Raw genomic sequence first — 19,392 nt, 5'->3', positions numbered from 1 at the left:
AGATCCACCTGTCAAAAGATAGATGTATGCTGCGCGTGTGATGATTGAGAAGAAGATATGAAAGAAAGGAGGAGCAAAAAAGTGTATCTACAAGAGATAAACCTCACCACATCAAAAAAAGCTCCTGAGGAAAGATGNNATGTCTAGAAGAAAAGAATTTAAGAGAGAGAGAGACGGCTATGATCCCTGCGTTGAGTCTGACGATGCTTACTAGAGGACCTGCATATTCTTTTCACTCAGCATGAGACCGCACAGCCCGTCTTTCTTCGAAACACCAAATGTGAAAAAACCCTTTTTCTCTCTTTCTCTTGAAGAAAAGAATGGAGAGAAAGCGGACAAGCGGGTCACGCATCTCAAGGCCTACAGACACACAGGGGGGCACCAGCGGTAAGATCTTTCTTGCCTCCCGTGTAGAAGACAGACAGCTTAACCTCATACACGAGGTCTTCTACTAAAGAAGGACAAGAGAGAAAGGGGAGAAGAAGAAAGAAGGAATGCCCAGCTGATCTTTTGATCGGCGAGACCTCTCACTTCCTTCTCCCTCTTCGTTTCTTTCTTTCTCCAGCTGTCTTTCTCTCCCTCTATTTCTCGTGAACGCTCCAGGCAGATGAAAGAGAAGGAAGTACGAAAGACAAAAGAAAACGTGAGAAGACTAAAGAAGAGAATTCATATCCTTCCCTTAGCAGGAGAGACAGGATGTACGACTTCTCTTTATCGTATAGGCGTCTTTTTCTTGTCCTGTGTTCTCCCCTTGACTTTCCAAGTATGCCAGCCCACCTGGCACAGCATACATAGTTTGCTGGGTGTACGTACACCCCACGAAAAGAGAGGCAAGAAGATACATCACCTCAAGAAAGGAAGGGAGAAGAGGAGAAGAATCGGTCTACCAAGTAACAGAAGAGATATGAAAACAGATAGATAGTAGATAGATAGATAGAAAGATTGAAGGTAGATAACTCCTCTCAGGATTTCGAAAAATCGATTTTGTCATTTTGAAGATTTCTGAAAATAACAGACTGATACGTTTTAGGAGCCGCCTGGAGAAGAGTATCTACATTCTCTTCTATATTACATCTTAAGATCGTCATGATCTCTATGGGTCCAGGCATGGCGACTTTGGTGAGAGGCGAGACGGTGTAGGCTCCCCGTATTTCAACTGCGAGGATAAGCATCTTATGATTAACGCAGTCTTCATACAAAGGCTTGGCCTCCGAATATAAGGACGGGGGGACACGTAGACCGAAGGACGTCACAACACGAAAGACAGCTTCAGATTTGGCGGAATAACGGCTATCCGTTGTAGGGACGCGCATCTAAAGAAAAGAGGGACAAAGAGGGAAATCAAAATAGAACAAAGCCGCATCATATCTTCTCCACCCATCGAAACAGCCGAAAACAATATAAACACCATACATACACCTTCATACATATATACATGCATACATGACGCAGCAAGGGTCTTGGAACAACTCTCCCTGTTGCAGACCACAAGTTGGGTCTACACACTTTCGCACCACCCCGTGGATGTAGCCGTATGTATAGACATGCATATGTCACTACTCGGGGATGGAACGATGGCCTCAGTATGTACACGTCCATGTAGAGGGGATTTTGATACAGACCAGACAAATCGAATCTATCTATCTACCTATCCAGAAGAAGCGCTTCTTCTGTGTGACGAAAGAGAAGATAGTCTTGAGAAGCAAAGATATGAAAGCGTGGTGATGGAATGCAGTACTAAAGACAGACCATGACTAGAAGGTTAGCTATCCGAGTGAAAGACGACTTACAGAGGGAGGACTGACAAATCTTGTAGCTCTTCCATTAGCAGGATCAGCAAACAACTCTCGATACTGCCCCGTCGGTTGATCGCGACTGCCGATGACGCCTGAAAGAATCCCATGGAAAAGTATACCATTGCGTGCAGTTTGAAATTCAATAGATCAGATGCATGCATTCTTGAGGCGGGTGAGAAAGCCAAGAAGGGGGGGGACACCTCTTGTTGGAGAGAAGTAGGAGAGAAATGAACCGGCAAAAGACAGCAGCATCCTTGCCTTTCAGGTGGTGTATGTATATGAATATCTACACGTTGACAGAGGGAATACGTCCCATCTATATGTCCGAGATAGAACGGCGAATTCTATCTCGGACATATGGATGGCACCTATTCCCTCTGTCAACGTGTAGATATTCATATACATACATAGGTTAGCTAGCATCGAATCAAAGCGGGTAGATTAGCAGTTTGTTTACCTCCATGGTAGAGGAGACACTGCATGCTGGAGCCGATAGGGTAGTAGAAGACAGAGAGATTTGGAGCGGTGAACTCAAGGGTGAAGACCGAGGGATTAAGAAGAGGGAGAAGAAATTCGATCTCCCCACCCATCTCAAGGTGTTGTTTGTCTGCTGCAACTCGAAAACTCCAAGAAGATGAATTCGAATAAATCTCTGAAGCAGATACACCAAATTCCAAGTCGACGCATTTGGATGAATCGCTGAAGACGCAGAAGGACCGCGGTACAGACACACAGTCATATCTCTACAGACGTACTTACAGAGATCCACTTCAAAGAAGATCGCCACGTACAGGAGAAAAGACTACCGGGATAGATATGTGCACATATGATGGGGGTTCTGGAGCAAACACAGCAAGAAGGAGCAAATGAAGTGTACCTACACAAGTCACACTTCTCTTCAAGAATCCTACAACAGAATACCATCTGTCCTATTCACCTCTGTCTATCTATCTATCTTTGACCCATCTATTTGTCATCCACCCACCTATCTATCTTTCTCTCTAGGTTTGATGTATCTATCTATCTACCTATCCATTTATCTTGAACTGATCTAGCTACAGATATGAGACTCTTGCAGAGAAGATCGTTCCACGTATGGCGTCAGCGTAGTCGGGATAGGCTGATTAGCCTTTCTCCCTTGGGTATGTGAACAGAAGTAAAGAACACACACAGAACAAGAGGAAGGACGAGGAATAGAAACATCAGCCTCTCCCCTCATGGAGAATCGATCACACCAACGCAAGAAGAACCTTCGCAGGTGTACATACAGCACTCACGCAATAGAAAGGCATACAACGCAGAGCTGCGGCAAGGCGTGTCGAGACACCCTGACAGTCAAGTACGCGGAGGAGTCTAGAGAGAGACAAAAATAGAAAGACAGGGAGAGGGAACGGACGGCTTGTAGAAGGCAATAAAGAGACCAAGAAGAAGAACGAAGAGCGAAGAAAAGGAGAAGAGACGAGTCTCACGATTTGGGTTGTTCGACCACCCATGATCAAGCTGAAGAGACGAGCTCGCCAGCCGTACTGTAGGTGAAGTAACAATGATGCCTACAAAGACACCTGGATTGAGAGAGAAGAACATAAGAAGAAGAAGAGGAAAGAAACAGAAGAAGAAAACAGAGTAAATGAAGAGATAGAAATCGAGAGGAAAAAGAAAAGAGGGACAGGGCGGAATGGAAAGGAACGGAGTAGAAAAATGGAGAGAAAGAAAAAGACGGCGAGGACGAGAGGGAAGTACAGAAAAGCAACAACGTATGGAGATGCCTATATATGTACCCACATACATATGTATAAATACATAAAGGGTCTGGGGGCATGGCATTAATAGCCAAGAATATACATCGCGGATGCCGAGAAGACCGATTTCCTCTACAGAGTAATCTCTTCTACTACTATAGAATAGCAGCCAGACAGCATAAACACGTCTCTAGCTACTAGCTAGCTAGCTACTGAAGTTGACACAGATGAGTCATAGCGTGTCTACCTGGCTACTTTTTGTGCCCCGCGAGCTGAAACAAGGATTCTCCATAGAGTTCAGCATAGGGACAGACCCGCCGTAAATCGAAAGAAAAAGAGGAGAAGCCAAGGCATTCACTCCAAGACAGTAAGATCAAACGACACTCCCATCTGAGGGTAAATGAATGCATGCGGAGATATAGCATATTCACAGACTTCCCCCTGTGTAAGATATTCATGTCTCTTAGTCCCATCTACAGACATGGGTATACATAGATATGTGTATAAATGTATGAACGATATATACACATGTCTCAACCACACACGGGAGAATACAAAGAGAAGAGAATGAAGGAGTGCTCCTGATGCTTCTTTTCATACCTGAGACTGCGCATCCAACGAAGAGAACAAGAAGAACCACTGTATAGACACTAACAAACCACGTGACTTTCCTATCTTTCTTCTTTGATCTTGGCTTGGCTTTTTTTCTTCCTCCTACATCCCCCTTTCTTCTTATCGACTCTCTATGTCCTCCACCTCCTCCTCCTGCATACGCACCATCTCCCCCTATTCCTCTTGACATTTCTTCTTCTCCTTCTTCTCGTCTTCCCCCACCCGGTCCTCCGTATGTCCATCCTGCCCCTCTTCCTCTCTCTTCATATAAGAGGTGTGTAGTGGTTCCATCTTGAGTATAGTTATGATATCCAGGTGTATATACACCTCGATCTACAACACCCCCTCCTCCTCCACCTCCAGCAGGTGACATAGGAGAGAAATAACGTTCTCCTCTATCATCTCTCCTTCGAGTTAGAACCTGTTGTTGTGGCTGGTCCGCACCACCTCCCCCAGGAGCCATATAATGCCCTCCCGCCGCATGCGAAGAATGATAGGCCGGTGGATAACTGAAATAAGCATGCTGCTGATGATGCTGTTGAGAGCTTGCGTTCATCCCCCCTCTTTCTGTAGCTTGTCCACCAGCTCCTCTTATGATCTCTCCACCGCCTCGGTCTCCGGGAAATGACGATGGATGTGCCGGAAGGCTTGAAGACATTCTTTGTATCGATTGAAGATAGAGAGATCTAGAACATAGAAGAGATGAAAACCGTCTTAAATCAAGACACCATTCTCCTTCTTTTTCTCTTTCTCGTTTTCTACATTTCCGCTTCTCAAGGGAAGCTTTCTTTGGATCGAGAGAAAGGCCATAACACCTTCTCAAGGTCACAGCGAGATGGAGGAGAAGAAGAACGGAGATCACATCCTAGGGAAATATAAAAATTAGAAGGTGCGGGAAAGGAAAGAAGGAAAGAACAAAGAAGCACAGCGAAGAAAGATGGCGATGACCTATAGCGGTCATTCGGAGACCTCCGCGTGAGGAGAGAAAGAGAAGAAAGGGGAAAGAGGACATGAGAAAAGAGAGACAAGAAAGAGAGCAGAAGAGAAGGAGACAAACAAGAAAAGATCGACTACGTCAAAACGGAAAGCTCGCTGCGGGAGAACAAGACGTAAAGCAACAGAAGAAAAGGTAAGTGTCTGTTTACGGAAGGTCGAGCTCTACGGACGAGAGAAACAAGAAAAGCTTCACCGATTGATAAAGTCATCTTCGCCAAGACCTCCTCCATACTCAGCCCTCCCCCCGCTTTCTATCTGCACTCCACTCATCCGACATTTCTTCTTCTTCTATTGGTCTCTTGATTGTCCTACGTCTATTGCTTTCCCTTTTTTTTCTCCTCGATTTCCCTGCATCTCTTCTTCCTCAATTGCTATCGTGATTTGCTCCTGTTTCTTCGCCTCCTTCTTGGTTCCCCCTACCATATCCTATGTGACGATTCTCGCACGCACATGCACAGACACCCCGATCTCTCTCCTCGAAGTAGAGCAGACACAGCGACAAAAGATCACTCGCGTTGTCCTGTCACTCCCTTTCGCCGGGGAGAGAAAAAGAGAGAAGAGAGAAGTTGGAGAACACCCGGGAAAAGGAAAGAATTACCGGCGAAATTCAGCCTAGTACTGCCATGGAAACCTTCCTATCTGTTTGCCGCCACGTCATCTCGCACAGTTGGCACAGATGTAGAAGAAATACACTATCAATTAAACAGAGAAGAAGAGGAAGGGTAGGGCTAGAAAAAAGGAAGAAAGGGGAAAAAACAACGACCCGGCGTTCCAAGGAGACACGCGGAGAAAGACTCTAACCGGAGAGAGAGCCACAAGAAGAGACCGAAGTAAGAGGAGAAGTCTGAAAGGTGAGTTTACACAGGAACGAGAGACACAAGAGAGAGAAGCGATGACAGACAGGCGTCGTGGCTGGCCGCTCGTCCCAGGGTCCCTCCAAGATGTAGAGGAACAGAAAGAAAGATTGAAGTTGGACGATGAAAGATTCCTACAGATGATAAGATCCTATGGAGATCGCGACGCGAAGGCACACTCAATAGAACGAGAGAGACACCAGAAAGCGGAAAAGAAGAAGAGAAACGGGAAAAAACTTTCCTCTGGCTTGTCCTGCTCTGCCTGTCTCTGCATGCAAGATGTCTTCAGTCTTGTTCTTTTCGGATCTCCATTCCAGAGGTGTCGGCTTATTCACGGAGAAGAAAAGCAACTCTTCGGGAGAGAAGAGAGGCCTCGGTGGCAAGAAAAATCGACAGGAGGAAAATCAAAAGGGACCTCCGAGATTCTTCCGGTTGACTCAAACAAGAAAAGTCCAAATATATAATCTTTTCCGGTGATGTATACGATTCCATATCAAACGATAGTCTAAGAAAGGAGAGTTCAAAAGACTTTCTTCCCGCCTTTTCCTTCTTCCGCTTCTTCAGCTTCAGCTCTCCTTGTCACATTTGGTGAAGGAGTAGAAGTAGCCTCTGGATTCAGCAGAGAGAGACCTTTCTTGCAAAGTGTGCACATCTCTCTTCTTCCTTCTACAGACGATCTCCCTTTACTTCTTTCTCTTCTTGAGGAGGATAGGAGGCTTGTAGTCCACGGTTTTCTTTACCAAGTTCATCCTTTACTTCTTCCGTTCTTTCTTTCTTTCTTCCCTTTCCTTTCTCTTCCCTCAACTGCGCGGAGGCTTTTCCTCGCTCTATTGTTCTGTATCTTTCGTTGTTTGCTTCTCTTCTTCCAGTTAACATCTTCCTATCTTTTCTCGTCTTCTCTTTCCCCTCTGTTCTATTTAAAAGTCGATAGGGACGCCAGAGAGAGAGATTTGCCTGAGACAGGAGAAAGTCAGAAGGCCGTTTCGTGTTGTTCTTTTGTTTTGAAGAGATTTCTGTTTTCCTCGTCTTCTTCCGATCTCTTTCCTCCATTTCTCCTATTGCTCTCTCCAGGTGCGACAGAGTAGAGCCATTGCTTTATCTCGATTCTACAAAGTAGAAGATACTTCTGCTTCCGCTTCATGTTTCATCGACGTCATCAATATCTCTCTTCTTCCTCTCAGCTTTCTTCTTCTCTCTGTTGCTTTCCTAGCCTTCTTCTCCCTTTTACTTTTCTCTTTCTCTTCATCTGTCGGGCATGCGTTTTCATTGCTCTTCACCACCACTCTGAATGAAGAAAGCAATCCAGTTCACCTCTCTTTTCTTTCTTCTTGCTGGCTAAGTTAGGCACCTCAAGAAGAGAGAGAACGTCTTTTTCCTCTTCTTTTTGTCCGACTTCTTCATGACATTTTCCTATCTTGTGCTGCGGTAACTAACCTTGGGGTGAACACACTTGTTCTTCTAGAAGGTTTTCTTTTCTTTCGTGTTACTCTTACCTCTTTCTTTTCATATTCTTCCTTCCATCTAACCCGCTCTCTCGCTCTGTCTCGTCTTCTTTGCTCCGGCAATCTTCCTTCTTCTTCTCGTCATCGTCTTTCTCCACAAGTCTTTTTCTCTCCGCATTACCAGCAGAGACAGATCGACAAGATGGCTGACGGAGGTTCTGTAGGACAAGGAGTAGGAAGAGGAGTCTTGTCTCTGGAAGGAGATAGCCGGCAGAAACTCTTTACTTCTTGGGCAGATATCATCGATGAAATCAGTCCTATGTGCTGGGTGGCTTATGGTATAGCCGCGGCTTTAGGCCTGAGTGTTGTTGGCGCTGCTTGGTGAGGTGTATAGACACCTGGGAGAAGACGTCATTCGACTTGACCGAACCCCATAGCTTTTTATACCCGCTTTTCCCTTCTTCCTATTCCTCCTGTCCAGCTTTTCTTCTCTCTCTTGTGTCCACTTCAAGTTTCGTACAGTTCTTATCTCTTTTTGCTTGGGCTCTTCTCCAAGATTCTCTTCTCCACCTTCCACATCATATGTAATCGCTTCTCTCCCTTCTCTATAATTTCAGACTTGGAGATTCGTAGAGCGTCTCATGTGGTAGAGACGTCTCTAAAAAGCGTTCACAACAAAGCTCTCGTGGACGGACTGATCGCCGGAACAAGCTTTCACTCCTTCCCTATTTGTACATACAGAGCAGCTACATTATTCATACATACATAAATCCATACCTGCCTCCGAGACTACGTGCACCGTGTTCATCTCTCTATCCATCTATCTATCTCTCTGTCCATCTATCTATGTCTCTATCTTCAATCTATCTATCTTTAATCTATCTCTCTATCCTCAATCTATCTATTCATCCGGAGCTTCCTAAGTGCGTTCATAGATGCCTTGTGTGTGTAAGTAAGGTAGACAACCATCAATAGAGAGGCATGTGTATGGAGTGCTCTTTCGTCTAAGATTCTTCCAAGTACTACGACCACTACCTGCAGCCCTTTTCTACTATAGGTGTGTATGTACATGAATGACGTCATACATGAAACCTGCTTGTGTCTAAAGATCTGCTTTTATGATAAGCTGTCGCTACGACCGACTCCTTGCTACCTTCTTCTTTGTACGGTGTCCATCTATCTCTTCATGTGTCTCTCCCTCTCTCTCTCTTTCAGGGGAATTTTCATCTGTGGCAGCAGTATCTGCGGTGCTGCTGTGAGGTCTCCTCGTATTCGATCGAAGAATCTTGTCTCTGTTATCTTCTGTGAAGCCGTCGCTATCTACGGAGTTATCATTGCTATCATCATCTCAGGTAGTTCGGCTTAGGCACGCATGCACAGACATCCATACACTTCTCCATCTGGACATATGTACGTCTTTCCAGCGTTGATGTCTCTATAGATGTGTGAAAAATAGAGCGACGGGGAAGCAAGAGGTAAATGTCTATGCATGTCTAGACTTGTGTAGTTATATCTTGTCGGTAGATGTACTTGACTGTATACCTATCTAAGAGAGGATCTGCACGGTGGATGGATGTCTTTGGGGCTATGTTTTCTCTTCTTCTTCTTCTTCCTTTTCTTCCTCTACTGCTGAATGCTTTTCAAGTCTTTCTTATTCTTTCTGTGTCTTTACATGAAAACAAGGAAAGAAGATTAAATTAGAACACCTGGCGACTACTTTTTCTGTCTCCTTTTCACCACTTCAGTCTTCCCTCTCTTCTTGCCCTCGCTGCTTCTTCTCTCCGTTTCGAAGATACATAGATACGTTAAAGATGGATAGAGAGGTCGGCTTCGTATGCACGAGAAACGTATGATGCACATGGCTGTATCGGGCCACACCTCCGTCTTCGTGTGTATGTGCGTGTGAATATGTGTATATATAGAGATATATGTATCTACATCGCAGTTATAGATGGTGTTTGCCTACATGAGTCCACAGCACAGCGAAAATAGACGCCCCTTTGTCTCAAACCCATGTATAGACATCCTATACTCGAGGGATGATTTGTGTATCTCTATCTGTATGTGGCTCGGGATATATGTAGATTCATAGGTCGTCCCTCCTCTCTTTCGGCCAGCTGTATAGTGTGTGTACAGACCCATATAGTCCGATGACCTCCGTCATATCCATCTCTGGGTCTATGTGGAATCGTGGCTTTCTTTTTTCTTCTTCTTCTTCATTCAGGCCAGCTAGATAATGCGCCTCCCAACTTTTCTCCTATAAACGGAAAGTTGAATGTAAGCAAGAGAATGAATGACTTCTCCGACTCGTTTAGAGAGGAAGCTTGGAGCTCTTCGTTCTGAGATGAGAGAAGGCGTTGTGCCGGATTGGTTACGTCTCTCTCAAGCAAGCTGTATGTAGGTGCTGTGTATGTTTTTCTCAAGCAACGAACTTCTTGCTGCGTGCTCTCTCTATACGATCACAGACGTGGAGTAGACAGATAGGTGGCATTACAGGTGGAGATACAGAAGAGTCATATACATACATATATACAGGTAGTTATATAGATAGATACATGTAGGACTCGGAAGGCAAGAAGGGTGGTGATAGCGGTGTGCTTAGTTCTTTATTTACCTAGCTGAGAATGTAAGAATTCATGGATTTCTATACTCTCTCTGTATCCATGTCCGTTCGACATGATGGCAATAAAGTCAAAAGTACACGCGTGTCTCTTCTTTTCTCCCTGTCTCTTCTTCCTCTTTTGCGGCGTATAGAACTGGCAAAATCAAGCTATTGTTGCGGGCTGGGCTCTCTTCTGTTGTGGCTTGACAGTCGGCCTCTCAAATCTCACATGCGGGTGAGTGTATAGACATGCGTGCGTCCGTAGATACACCTCAATGCTTGTCAGTCTATCGGTGTGTTGCTTGGATCTTTCGTTGTACGCCCCCTCTGACTCTTCACTCTAGTTGCTTCATTCCCTCTTTACACAAATGGCGTCTGTCTGTTTTCTCTCTCTCTCTCGATGTTTCTCTAAAGCCGGTTTCAGCCCGTACGTCGTCTCTGCTTCATTTCATTCAGTATTCGTTCATGCATCTATGAAGATGTACATCTGTATATAGAACTGTAGGCTACCGGTCTATCTATGTATTACTACAACTGTCTATCTATCTCTACGTATATATATATATATCGTAGTATGTGCGTACGCAGCGAGTGATAGAGAGAAGCTTTTGTGTGTACTGGAGTGTGCCCCGAGGTCTTTGAAGCAGCGATGGAACTTCGTAGGTTATCAACCAGCCTTGTATTCTAGTCTATACGACTGTCTGTATTTCCCGCTCTCCATGCATCATATTTAGAGCAATAATTCTGCTCCACTCGGAAGACAGATAGATCAAGACGGAGATGAGATACAGGTGTGTGAGGTCGTCTCTTTTCTTCCAGCGAGTGAGACAGCAGGAGAGAGACTGACGATGTGGCTTGTTTTGAATAGTAACAAGACGAGGAGGAAGTGTCTTCTTCCTTTCTGTTCTGAAAGACTGTTTAACTCTTCTTCAGTTCTTTTCTTTCTCTTCCTCTCTTTTTTCTCCCTCTCTCTATGTGTCTCTCCTTCTCTCCTTGTTCAGAATTAGCGTAGGCGTGTCAGGTAGCGGGGCAGCCCTAGGAGACGCGCAGAGACCTGAGCTCTTTGTTAAGATGCTTGTCGTTGAAATCTTCGCGTCAGCTCTTGGTAAGAAGAAGAAAGATGGGAAAAAAGAGACGTAGGAGAAGGAGGAAGACGGTAGATAGGCATAGGACGAGCGAAGGGGATTTGGTCCCATTTATCGTTCTCTTTCATATGAAATTTCTCTACTATTCAAGATTGGTAGAAGTTTACTTAGCCCTTCTCGTGTTCTGCTGTATCTTTAAATCAATGGAAGATACGAAGCTAAATGAAGAAAGGGTATCTATGTATAGGTGGTAACTAGAGGTCGGGTTCTCTTGGTCTGCATGAACACAGGGTTGTTATCGTACATACGAGTGTGTAGCTGTAGTATACCTCTCCCCTTTTCATAGATGAGTGTTGGAGTGTATGTACACCTCGATGTGTCCTTCGTGTTGTAGACATCTCTGTCTTGGAACTCATGTATGTATACGTATGTGTATATAGACTTATGAATGTGACAATGTGTCCTATCTCTTTAAGCTTCTTTTTTGCATGTGACTGGATCTGACCTCTTTTAGACATCGCTTCTCTTTCTTTTCTGCATACTTCTTTCTCTCTTATGTACACGGCTGTTCCCTTGAAGTAGCATAGTACAGTGTGAGGGGGAGAGGACTTGAACTGAATTTCTTTTTTCTGCTCCGCTTTCTCTCAGCCCGAGTCTCTTTTCTTCTTTTCTACGTCTCTTTCACGATCTTCTTCAGTTTATCTCTCACCTGTATTTCCATGCCTCGCATATCAGATAGGGATAGAAAACAGATGAGGTAGACTTCCCGCAGGAAGGATGTGCGTACATACATATACATACATACTATCTATCTATATATTTATATATCTGTATCCTTCGTGGTGTTTAACATACAGGGCTCTTCGGCGTCATTGTAGGTATCCTTCAATCGAATAAAGGCAAGTTTGATAAGGTGGCTGATGTATCTGAGCCTATTTGAGCTGCAAGACGAGGAAAGAAAGAAAAGTCTCTCTCTACTACTTCTTACAGACATTTATAATCATCCACCCAAGGCGGCGTCCCCCTTTTATATTTATGGCCCCGACAAAACAGAAAAGAACAACAACATACACTGTGAAAGTCTTTGTGCATGCGAGCCCGGTCAGCCCCGTCAACGCATGTCCTCGTGGGTGTTTACCTTTGTACATATGTGCATGTATACATAGATACACCAGGTGTACAAGGGTTATGTGTATACATCCATAGCCTTGAGACGGTCGACACACATACGTAACTACGTATGTATGGCGGGAGAATGTGAGGAGTGATATAGAGGAGCAGCTGACATGATGGAGATGACATTTGTCTGTTCGTAAAAGCATTTACTATTGCAATACAATACGAAGCAGAATGATATGCCTGCTGTTCAACAGTATGTTCGTGTTTATCTACGTACTACGTATCGAGAGAGAATGTTGTAAGGAAGAGAGAGGGATGGGTGTGTCAGGGGGTGGACGTGATGCGAAAAAGAAGAGACGAGGGGAAGGAGAGAAAAAGTCTTTCTGCTCCGTACTGATAAAGAACATGAAGAAACAGAACTCCTAGGAAATCTCGACAGTTCCAGACATGAAGAGGAAAGAATGAACTAACGATATACATGAGACTGAACAGGAAAGAAAGAAAGAGACATGTGATGATGATAATGGAGGAGGAGTGGATAGAGGATTTGTGCATGCAGACGTAAACAGAAAGGAAGGTGAGGGTGTTTGTTGATCTAGAGAAGAACCTTCATTTTATATGGGATTTTTTGGGACATCTTCCGTTTTCACGAAGAAAGAAGGAACATTAACGAGCGGCTAGGAGAAGTGTGCCGAAATGTGTCTTGATCTATCCACCGTCTCTCGTTGCTGCTGCACGCATGCATGGTGCTGCCGTTGGAGTGTACCGTAGTAGTGTACCCTCGGAACGAATGGAAGAGCAACGACTTCTATGGCTATACAAGTCTTTTTACATACACACAACCCTCCAACTCTCCGTGTTAGAGGAAGTCATCTCGTCGCAGAAACGGATCCTTTTCTTGTATTTCTCTCTCTCTTTATGTATAGTTAGTTGGATAGAGAGGTAGATAGCTAGTATGCATATCTGATAAGTTCGTAATTCTGCCGTGTTTGTAGTTGCTGATTACGATGGAGGGTGTAAGGAGGAGTCTTTCGATCTGGGGATATGAAAGAAGAAGAACGATGATGTCATCTCTATCTCTGCTTACTGAGATAGAGTCGAGTGTTGACTGAATCTTTTGCTCGTTGATAGTCATGATAATAAACGTGAGTGATGTCTTTGTTGTATATTTGAGAGAACTTCTTGAGAAGGAGAAGAAGCGTTTCTTGTGGTTGATCTAGCTGTTGATGAGAATTGCATTCTATGGAAGAGGTGAAAAAGGAGAGAAGTCTCTATGTAGGAAAGAGTAGCGGCAAGGGAAGTCTGCTGTAGTATATCTTCTCACACTCCCTGTGTTGTATCGACAGTAAAGAGGTGTAAATTCACCATACATGTCTTGGACCCAGCGAGCAGTCTTGGTGTATTGTAGTAGGTGCTGAAGCCACCTAACATATGTCAAAAGAAAAGAAAAACACTCATGAGTTATCGAGAAAACTGTCAGAGAGATCAGCTGAGAGAAGGAGATACTTTGCATTGGCGGACTGAACGGAAAGGCTCGGCAAAGAAAGTCTTCTCTTTCGAAATTGTTTCAATAGTACCTAGCAGATATCTAGCTGCCGATTTTCTTTTTGCATACAGTTCTTAGAGATAGTTTCGTCAGTTTGAAGTGTCTTTTCTTCTCTTAAAAAGCTGCTAGTGAGACCCGTCCAATTACCCCACCCTACTAGTAGCCCACAGATAGGTAGATTAAACGAGCGCATGAGAAATTGATGTTCTCTCTTAAAAAATACAGTGATCTATAAGAAACTCACAAAAGGGAAAAACGAAGCTGAGGGGAGAAGCGAAATGCCTCCTGCAGCATCACACGTGAGAGTAGTTAGGCCTAAGTCAGTACTGCCCACCCGTCTCAGGCCAGCCAATGTATGGAAGTCGAGAATCTTGCCGTGGTGTTAAGCAAACCGAGAACTTTTGTCACAAGTAAGGACACGCCACACAAGAGGGGCTAAATGGGACAAAGAAAAGGTCAGTTGAACAGTTTCGAAAGGACTGCCTCGGTACCTTTCACTCACTTGAGCTATAGGTGTGCTTCACCCCACTTGGAGTGTACATACACACGAAAGAGAAAGGAGTTGCCTGCTATCACTCTGTTGGACTAGGGAACAGACGGCCTCTTGTCTTCAAGTCCACATGTCTGTTTATCTGTTCTTTCTCCATCTTTATGATGTATTCCTCTTGCCTTCACCGAAGGCAGTAATCGAAGCGTCTTTACGCACTTCTTTCTCCTTCCTTCTTTTCTCGGAGAGCCGCGGTGGCTCCGTAACTCGGGTGTAAGGCAGCTTGTTCATGTTGCCGAGGACACCTCCCCAACCTTTGTTTTTCTTATCTTCATCTTTCTTCTTCACATATCTTATCATGACTCGCAACGTACTTGTTTTCTCTACATGTTCTGTCTCTCCCTCTTTCCGAGTACACCACAATAGGATCGTCTCTGAATTCTCCAGTCAGCAGACCACTACCGCTCTGTACAAGCCGTCTTGACAACTCCACCAAGTCCGTTCTGGTCCTTTCCTTTCCACTTTCACTCTCCTGTCCGTGTTTCCTCGAGGTATGTTCTTCCGTCTCCCTTTAAATCTTCTTGCCAATTGCCAGCTCACCACGAGAAGGCCGCCCGCCGCGTCGTGACGGCTGTGAGATCTCTCTTCGTTTTTTTTGGCTCCACTGCATGTCTTTTCTCGGATCGTCGTAGTATTCTCCCTCTCTTAGTCTTACCCACTCCCCCCCCGCTCTTAATGTTTTCCTGGCGGAATTTCAGTCAATTTTCAACGACCGCTCCTTTCCGTTTCGCGTCACTCGATTTCCATCTCGTGTCACGAGGTCGGAGTTTTTCTGGGGGGAGTTTGTTTACTTTGGATCTTCTGCACAGCGCGTGTCGAGTCCCCTTCTGTTCGAAAGTGTACACTCTCCTTTTTTCGTCATTCAACAGGTTTTCCTTCCTCTGTCTTTCTCTGCTGACGTCTTTATGCGGTATCCTGGCCTTTTTCTTTCGAGAGAAGTCCCGCTTAATCGCAAGTCTCTCTTCGTTTCTTTCCCTGCACTGCAGTAGACAACCAAGAGCGGTTTCTTTGTTGTTCGCAATGAAATGTCACTTTTCGTGGCCGTCTCTTTCTTCTCTCTCACTTTGAACTGATCTACACCGTTGCGTCTTTATCGCCCGCATGCTCTTGGTCTCTCCAGTGTCGCGCGAAAGGGGAGGGCAACCGAAGAAGATACAGTAACACCGTCTTGTTTGTTCTATGCTTGATAGAAAAGATTTCCTTCTCCGTCTTCATCGTTCTTGAAAGAGGGGGGAGATACATTACTATTCTAGTCAAATCTCGCCCTTAATACCTCGTGACAGGAGACACTGATCTCCTCTTTGCGTCGACGGGGATTCTGTCTCTATTTGATCGCGGATTCTTTGTGGGTGTCGATTCACCAGTCTCCTCTTCTTCTCTCTATTCTGCACTTCAAGCCACACACTCTCTTTTTGTTCTCTTCGTCATCTGATCCCTATCTACTCAAGTGGCCACCACTCCGATCTTTCCTTCGTTTCTCTCTTTGTCTCTGCTTCTTTCTGTTTTCTCTCTTTCCTTCTTCCCTTCTTGTTCTTCTTCATAGAAAAGAAACATCGAGGTTTTCGAGCCGAGCACGAAGACCTCGTAATTCTCTTCTCTATCACTCTTTGGTCTATCTCTTCTGTTTCGCTTCTATTCTATCTCCTCTCTTCCTCTTTCTTCTTCTCTAAGAAACTTCGACAAGATGATGTCTTCATCGTTTACTCTTCCATCGGAAGAGGCTGTCTCGTCTCCTTTTACAACGCGTCTGTATCGATCTTTGTCTCGTATGGGTTCATCCTATTTAGATGCAACGACGTTATACCCTAAGACACGATGGCTTCTTTTCTTCTTCTTTCTCGGCCTCTATACTTTACGTGTTTATCACTTAGTTGCTTACTTTGTTGTGACCTATGGTTTAGGTATCTATCTGTTGAATCTTCTTATTGGATTTCTTTCTCCTCAGATTGATCCGGAGACAGAAGAGTTCGTTTTACCTGTACGTGAATCTGAAGAATATCGACCGTTTCAGAGACAGCTACCTGAGTTCAAGTGCTGGCTCCAAGGCATGCGAGCCGTTCTTATAGCTATCGGAATGACGTTCTTTCCTATCTTTGATTTGCCTGTTTTCTGGCCTATCTTACTAGTCTATTTCATTCTTCTCTTCATCTTAACCATGAAGCAGCAGATCAAGCGTATGATCAAGTATAAGTATCTTCCCTTCTCCTGGGGCAAGCAAACCTATGGAGATATCACACGGGGAAAGGCTTCTTCGTCGTCCAGCTCTGATCGAAATAGCAGAGATTCGCATAGTTGTTCTACATCGGGAGGGATGAGTAGTGGCAGTAGTGGAGGCGCAGGGGGTAGGCATTACTTCCCCCCCTCTGCTGGCAATGGACGTATGATGCATGCAGCAGGAGGGAAAGGCGGACATCATCCATCTGCAGCACCATCGGGGGGGGGTGCCGGGAATGCCTTCATGGGAAGGGAACACTTCACAACACCCTATGTCCTTCGATAAAGAATGAAAGGCTCGGCCAATTCAGACTTCTTCATTACTCTCAATAGAAATACTCAATGATGACAACGAGCTGGTCTAGAGACGTTTAGATATCCTAGTGAATAACATGGCATAGATTTCTCATCTGTAGATATCGGAGAGAGGTAGGTTCAAGATGGATAGAGAGATTACATGGAGAGATAGACGAAGGATTGAAAGAGAGGATTCTTCGGCAAGTTCTGGATGGAGAGAAAGAGGGCTGGGTGTGAGGGAGTTGGGGGAGTCTAGGAGAAAAGATGGGGAGAACGGGAAGAGATGATCGACAATTTAGAGTCCGGGCTATGCAGAGAGATAGAAGAATAAGAAGACATGTCCGTTAAGGGGATGGTAGAGGTGTCAAGGTAGAAGAATGAGAAGTCAATACAATGGAGAGAAGAAGAAAATAACAAAGAAAAGAAGGAAGACAAGAGAAGAAAAGGAAGGAGTGTTGGCTTCTTTGCATGCGTCTTCTCTCTTCTCTATGTATGTATGTATGTATGTCTGCGTGGTAGTGTTTGATCTCTAGAAAGAAGAGGAGATGTCTCTTTTTCTTAAGGCGCTAGGGTCGTCTTGTGGTCACTTCAACTTCTACAGGATTGTCACTGACGGTCGGAAAGCTCTCACAGTTGCGTGTAAATCTCTATATACATGGGGCCACGAGGAGAGGATGAATCGATGTTCCTCAACAATCGACGTACTCACTTGTTGCGTGTAATATAGGCGTCTCCTCGGCATCTAGTCCATCTGGTAGTTAGCCCTGGTTGTCTACTATAACAAGGGGAGAAAAAGACGATTCACGAGGAGAGAAGAAAGAAGCAAGGGGAGTGGGGTTTACTGTAGAGTCCAGTCTAGTCTATCTGAAGATTTCACGGAAGATCTTCTCATCAATCGGTTTTTTTTTTTCCTGGAGAAGTTACACCGGAACAGGGATGAACGTTCGGTCTGACTTTTCTTTATGAGAGTAAGAGATGACTCCCTCACAGTGACAAAATACAGAGCAGAGGGGAAGGGAGAGAAGACCGTTCTGTGCGATTCGGTGTATATACACCTCAAAAGGATTTCGGAAGAGGCCTCTCTCCCTCCTGGAGGACGAGGCAAGTCCGTCCGACTTTTTGACAGTTCTTTTCTCTACAGTTTTGTGGAGTTCTATGTAGATACACCTCCGTCTTTGCCCCTCTCTGTAAAGGTGGTATCTGATCAGAGCATGCATCTTTAGAGAGAATATAGGTCTATGTAACTACGTTTCTTATGTCTCTCGTATCTATGTATACATCCGTATAGATAGAGATGTAACTATTCATCGTGTACATCAGTCCGTTTGTTTGCTTGCGGTGGTGGTGTCGAAATTCGTGTGTTGCATGCATGGAAAGTTTTCCTTTTTCTCACCTTACACACCTTAGCACTTTTTCTCTGGGTCCATCTCCCTGTCTTCTCTTGTTTTGCTCCAAATGAAACCTCACCGACCTCAACACGATCAAGAGCTCTTCTCCTGTACTTCATGATATACACATCCACTACTCCTATTACTGCATTTGTAGCGCTGCTTTCTCTAGAGCTTCTCTCTTTCTTTTTCCTCTCTTACTCCTACTTGTCTTGTTCGCACTTCGTCCCGGTCTTCGCCTCCTTTTTCTGCCTTTTCTTCTATCGCCTTGGAGAACTCGAGTCAGTCGCTTGAGAAGAAAGAAAAGAAGCAGTTTTGATCTTGATGTGCATCTTCTCTAAAGGTTTCTTGAGAGAAGATAAAGAGCTCAAAGGATATGTCTGATGATGGGGAGAAAGAGCTCAGTACGATGACCTGTGTCGCTTGACACCCGTAGGGGCATCCCCCCTCGTTAAGAAGTCTTCGGCAAACACGGTGATTTCTCATACTCCCGTTGATGCTGATCGGATCTCCGAATAGTCTCTTATCAGTCGTAGCTACTTACGTTCACCACGTGGTAGAGAGGACAGCATGCGAGAGACAGAGACACAACTGTCGTGAAGCTGAGAGAGTTAGTTGTATTGGGAAAGAACAGAAAACTTCTCTTCTCTCTGTTTCGAAGCGAGTGGAGAAAAGAAAAAGAAAGCTTGAGTGGCTAGGCGAGACATGTGTATGAGCTGTCAACTGTGTGGGTTGGCCGGCTGAAATACTCGACGTCTCCTTTCAGGCACATTCTAGCCTCAGGGGCAAGGATCACACGATACCTATCTTTGCATGGTAAGATTGAGCGTGAAGGAAGCAACGAAGAAGCTTTATGCACCGCATCTAATTTGGCTCTTTTGACGTACATACATTTTATCTTCAAAGAAATGGAATCTAACATACTTCTAAGCAAAGAATACTTGGCTAAGCAGCCGGTGGTTCACCGTCAACTAACCACGTTGTTTCTACTACTAAGCCCTTGCTTTCAGCTCTCAACTTTGCGGCACAAGAAAAGAAAAGAGTCTTTCGAGAGAGAACGTGATACACTTCCTCTCTTCGGAGGATGCCGCTCTCGTCATTCGTAGAAATGTTCACACAATCTCCTCCCTGTTTTATCCAAATTAGTGCGACTTC

The 19,392-nt window shown here is 44.7% G+C and overlaps 2 protein-coding genes across 2 annotated transcripts; one reads left to right on the top strand and one right to left on the bottom strand.

Annotated features, from left to right (window-relative positions):
• Positions 1 to 962: 962 nt before the first annotated feature.
• Positions 963 to 6,234, bottom strand: CSUI_001577 (uncharacterized protein). The gene is made up of 6 exons (XM_068061782.1): positions 4,136 to 6,234; positions 3,266 to 3,358; positions 3,074 to 3,149; positions 2,254 to 2,448; positions 1,791 to 1,888; positions 963 to 1,313 (listed from the first exon to the last, which is right to left on the bottom strand). The coding sequence occupies exons 1-4, from the start codon at positions 4,803 to 4,805 to the stop codon at positions 2,388 to 2,390; spliced, it is 900 nt and encodes a 299-aa protein (XP_067926249.1). The 5' UTR covers positions 4,806 to 6,234; the 3' UTR covers positions 963 to 1,313; positions 1,791 to 1,888; positions 2,254 to 2,387.
• A 161-nt stretch (positions 6,235 to 6,395) lies between these two features.
• On the top strand, positions 6,396 to 18,302 carry CSUI_001576 (rer1). Its single transcript, XM_068061781.1, has 6 exons — positions 6,396 to 7,820; positions 8,655 to 8,791; positions 9,664 to 9,716; positions 10,194 to 10,276; positions 11,043 to 11,146; positions 11,984 to 18,302. Exon 6 carries the CDS (start codon positions 16,023 to 16,025, stop codon positions 16,836 to 16,838), a length of 816 nt encoding a protein of 271 aa, XP_067926248.1. The 5' UTR covers positions 6,396 to 7,820; positions 8,655 to 8,791; positions 9,664 to 9,716; positions 10,194 to 10,276; positions 11,043 to 11,146; positions 11,984 to 16,022; the 3' UTR covers positions 16,839 to 18,302.
• The last annotated feature ends 1,090 nt before the right edge of the window (positions 18,303 to 19,392 follow it).

The sequence above is a fragment of the Cystoisospora suis genome (assembly GCF_002600585.1).
Source record: "Cystoisospora suis strain Wien I chromosome Unknown contig_635, whole genome shotgun sequence".
Classification (NCBI taxonomy): domain Eukaryota; phylum Apicomplexa; class Conoidasida; order Eucoccidiorida; family Sarcocystidae; genus Cystoisospora; species Cystoisospora suis.
Note: the sequence above shows the minus strand (reverse complement) of the source record. Positions and strands in the feature narration are given on the sequence as shown.

What these genes read in the sequence shown, in the direction of transcription:
- CSUI_001577 (XM_068061782.1), bottom strand. Translation starts at nt 4,805, where the DNA reads ATGTCTTCAAGCCTTCCGGCACATCCATCGTCATTTCCCGGAGACCGA. An exon ending in CGTTGGATGCGCAGTCTCAG is followed by an intron (nt 3,359 to 4,135) that starts GTATGAAAAGAA and finishes CTCTCAATCCAG; the next exon opens with GTGTCTTTGTAGGCATCATT. An exon ending in GTGGTCGAACAACCCAAATC is followed by an intron (nt 3,150 to 3,265) that starts GTGAGACTCGTC and finishes GTCTCTCTCTAG; the next exon opens with ACTCCTCCGCGTACTTGACT.
- CSUI_001576 (XM_068061781.1), top strand. Translation starts at nt 16,023, where the DNA reads ATGATGTCTTCATCGTTTACTCTTCCATCGGAAGAGGCTGTCTCGTCT.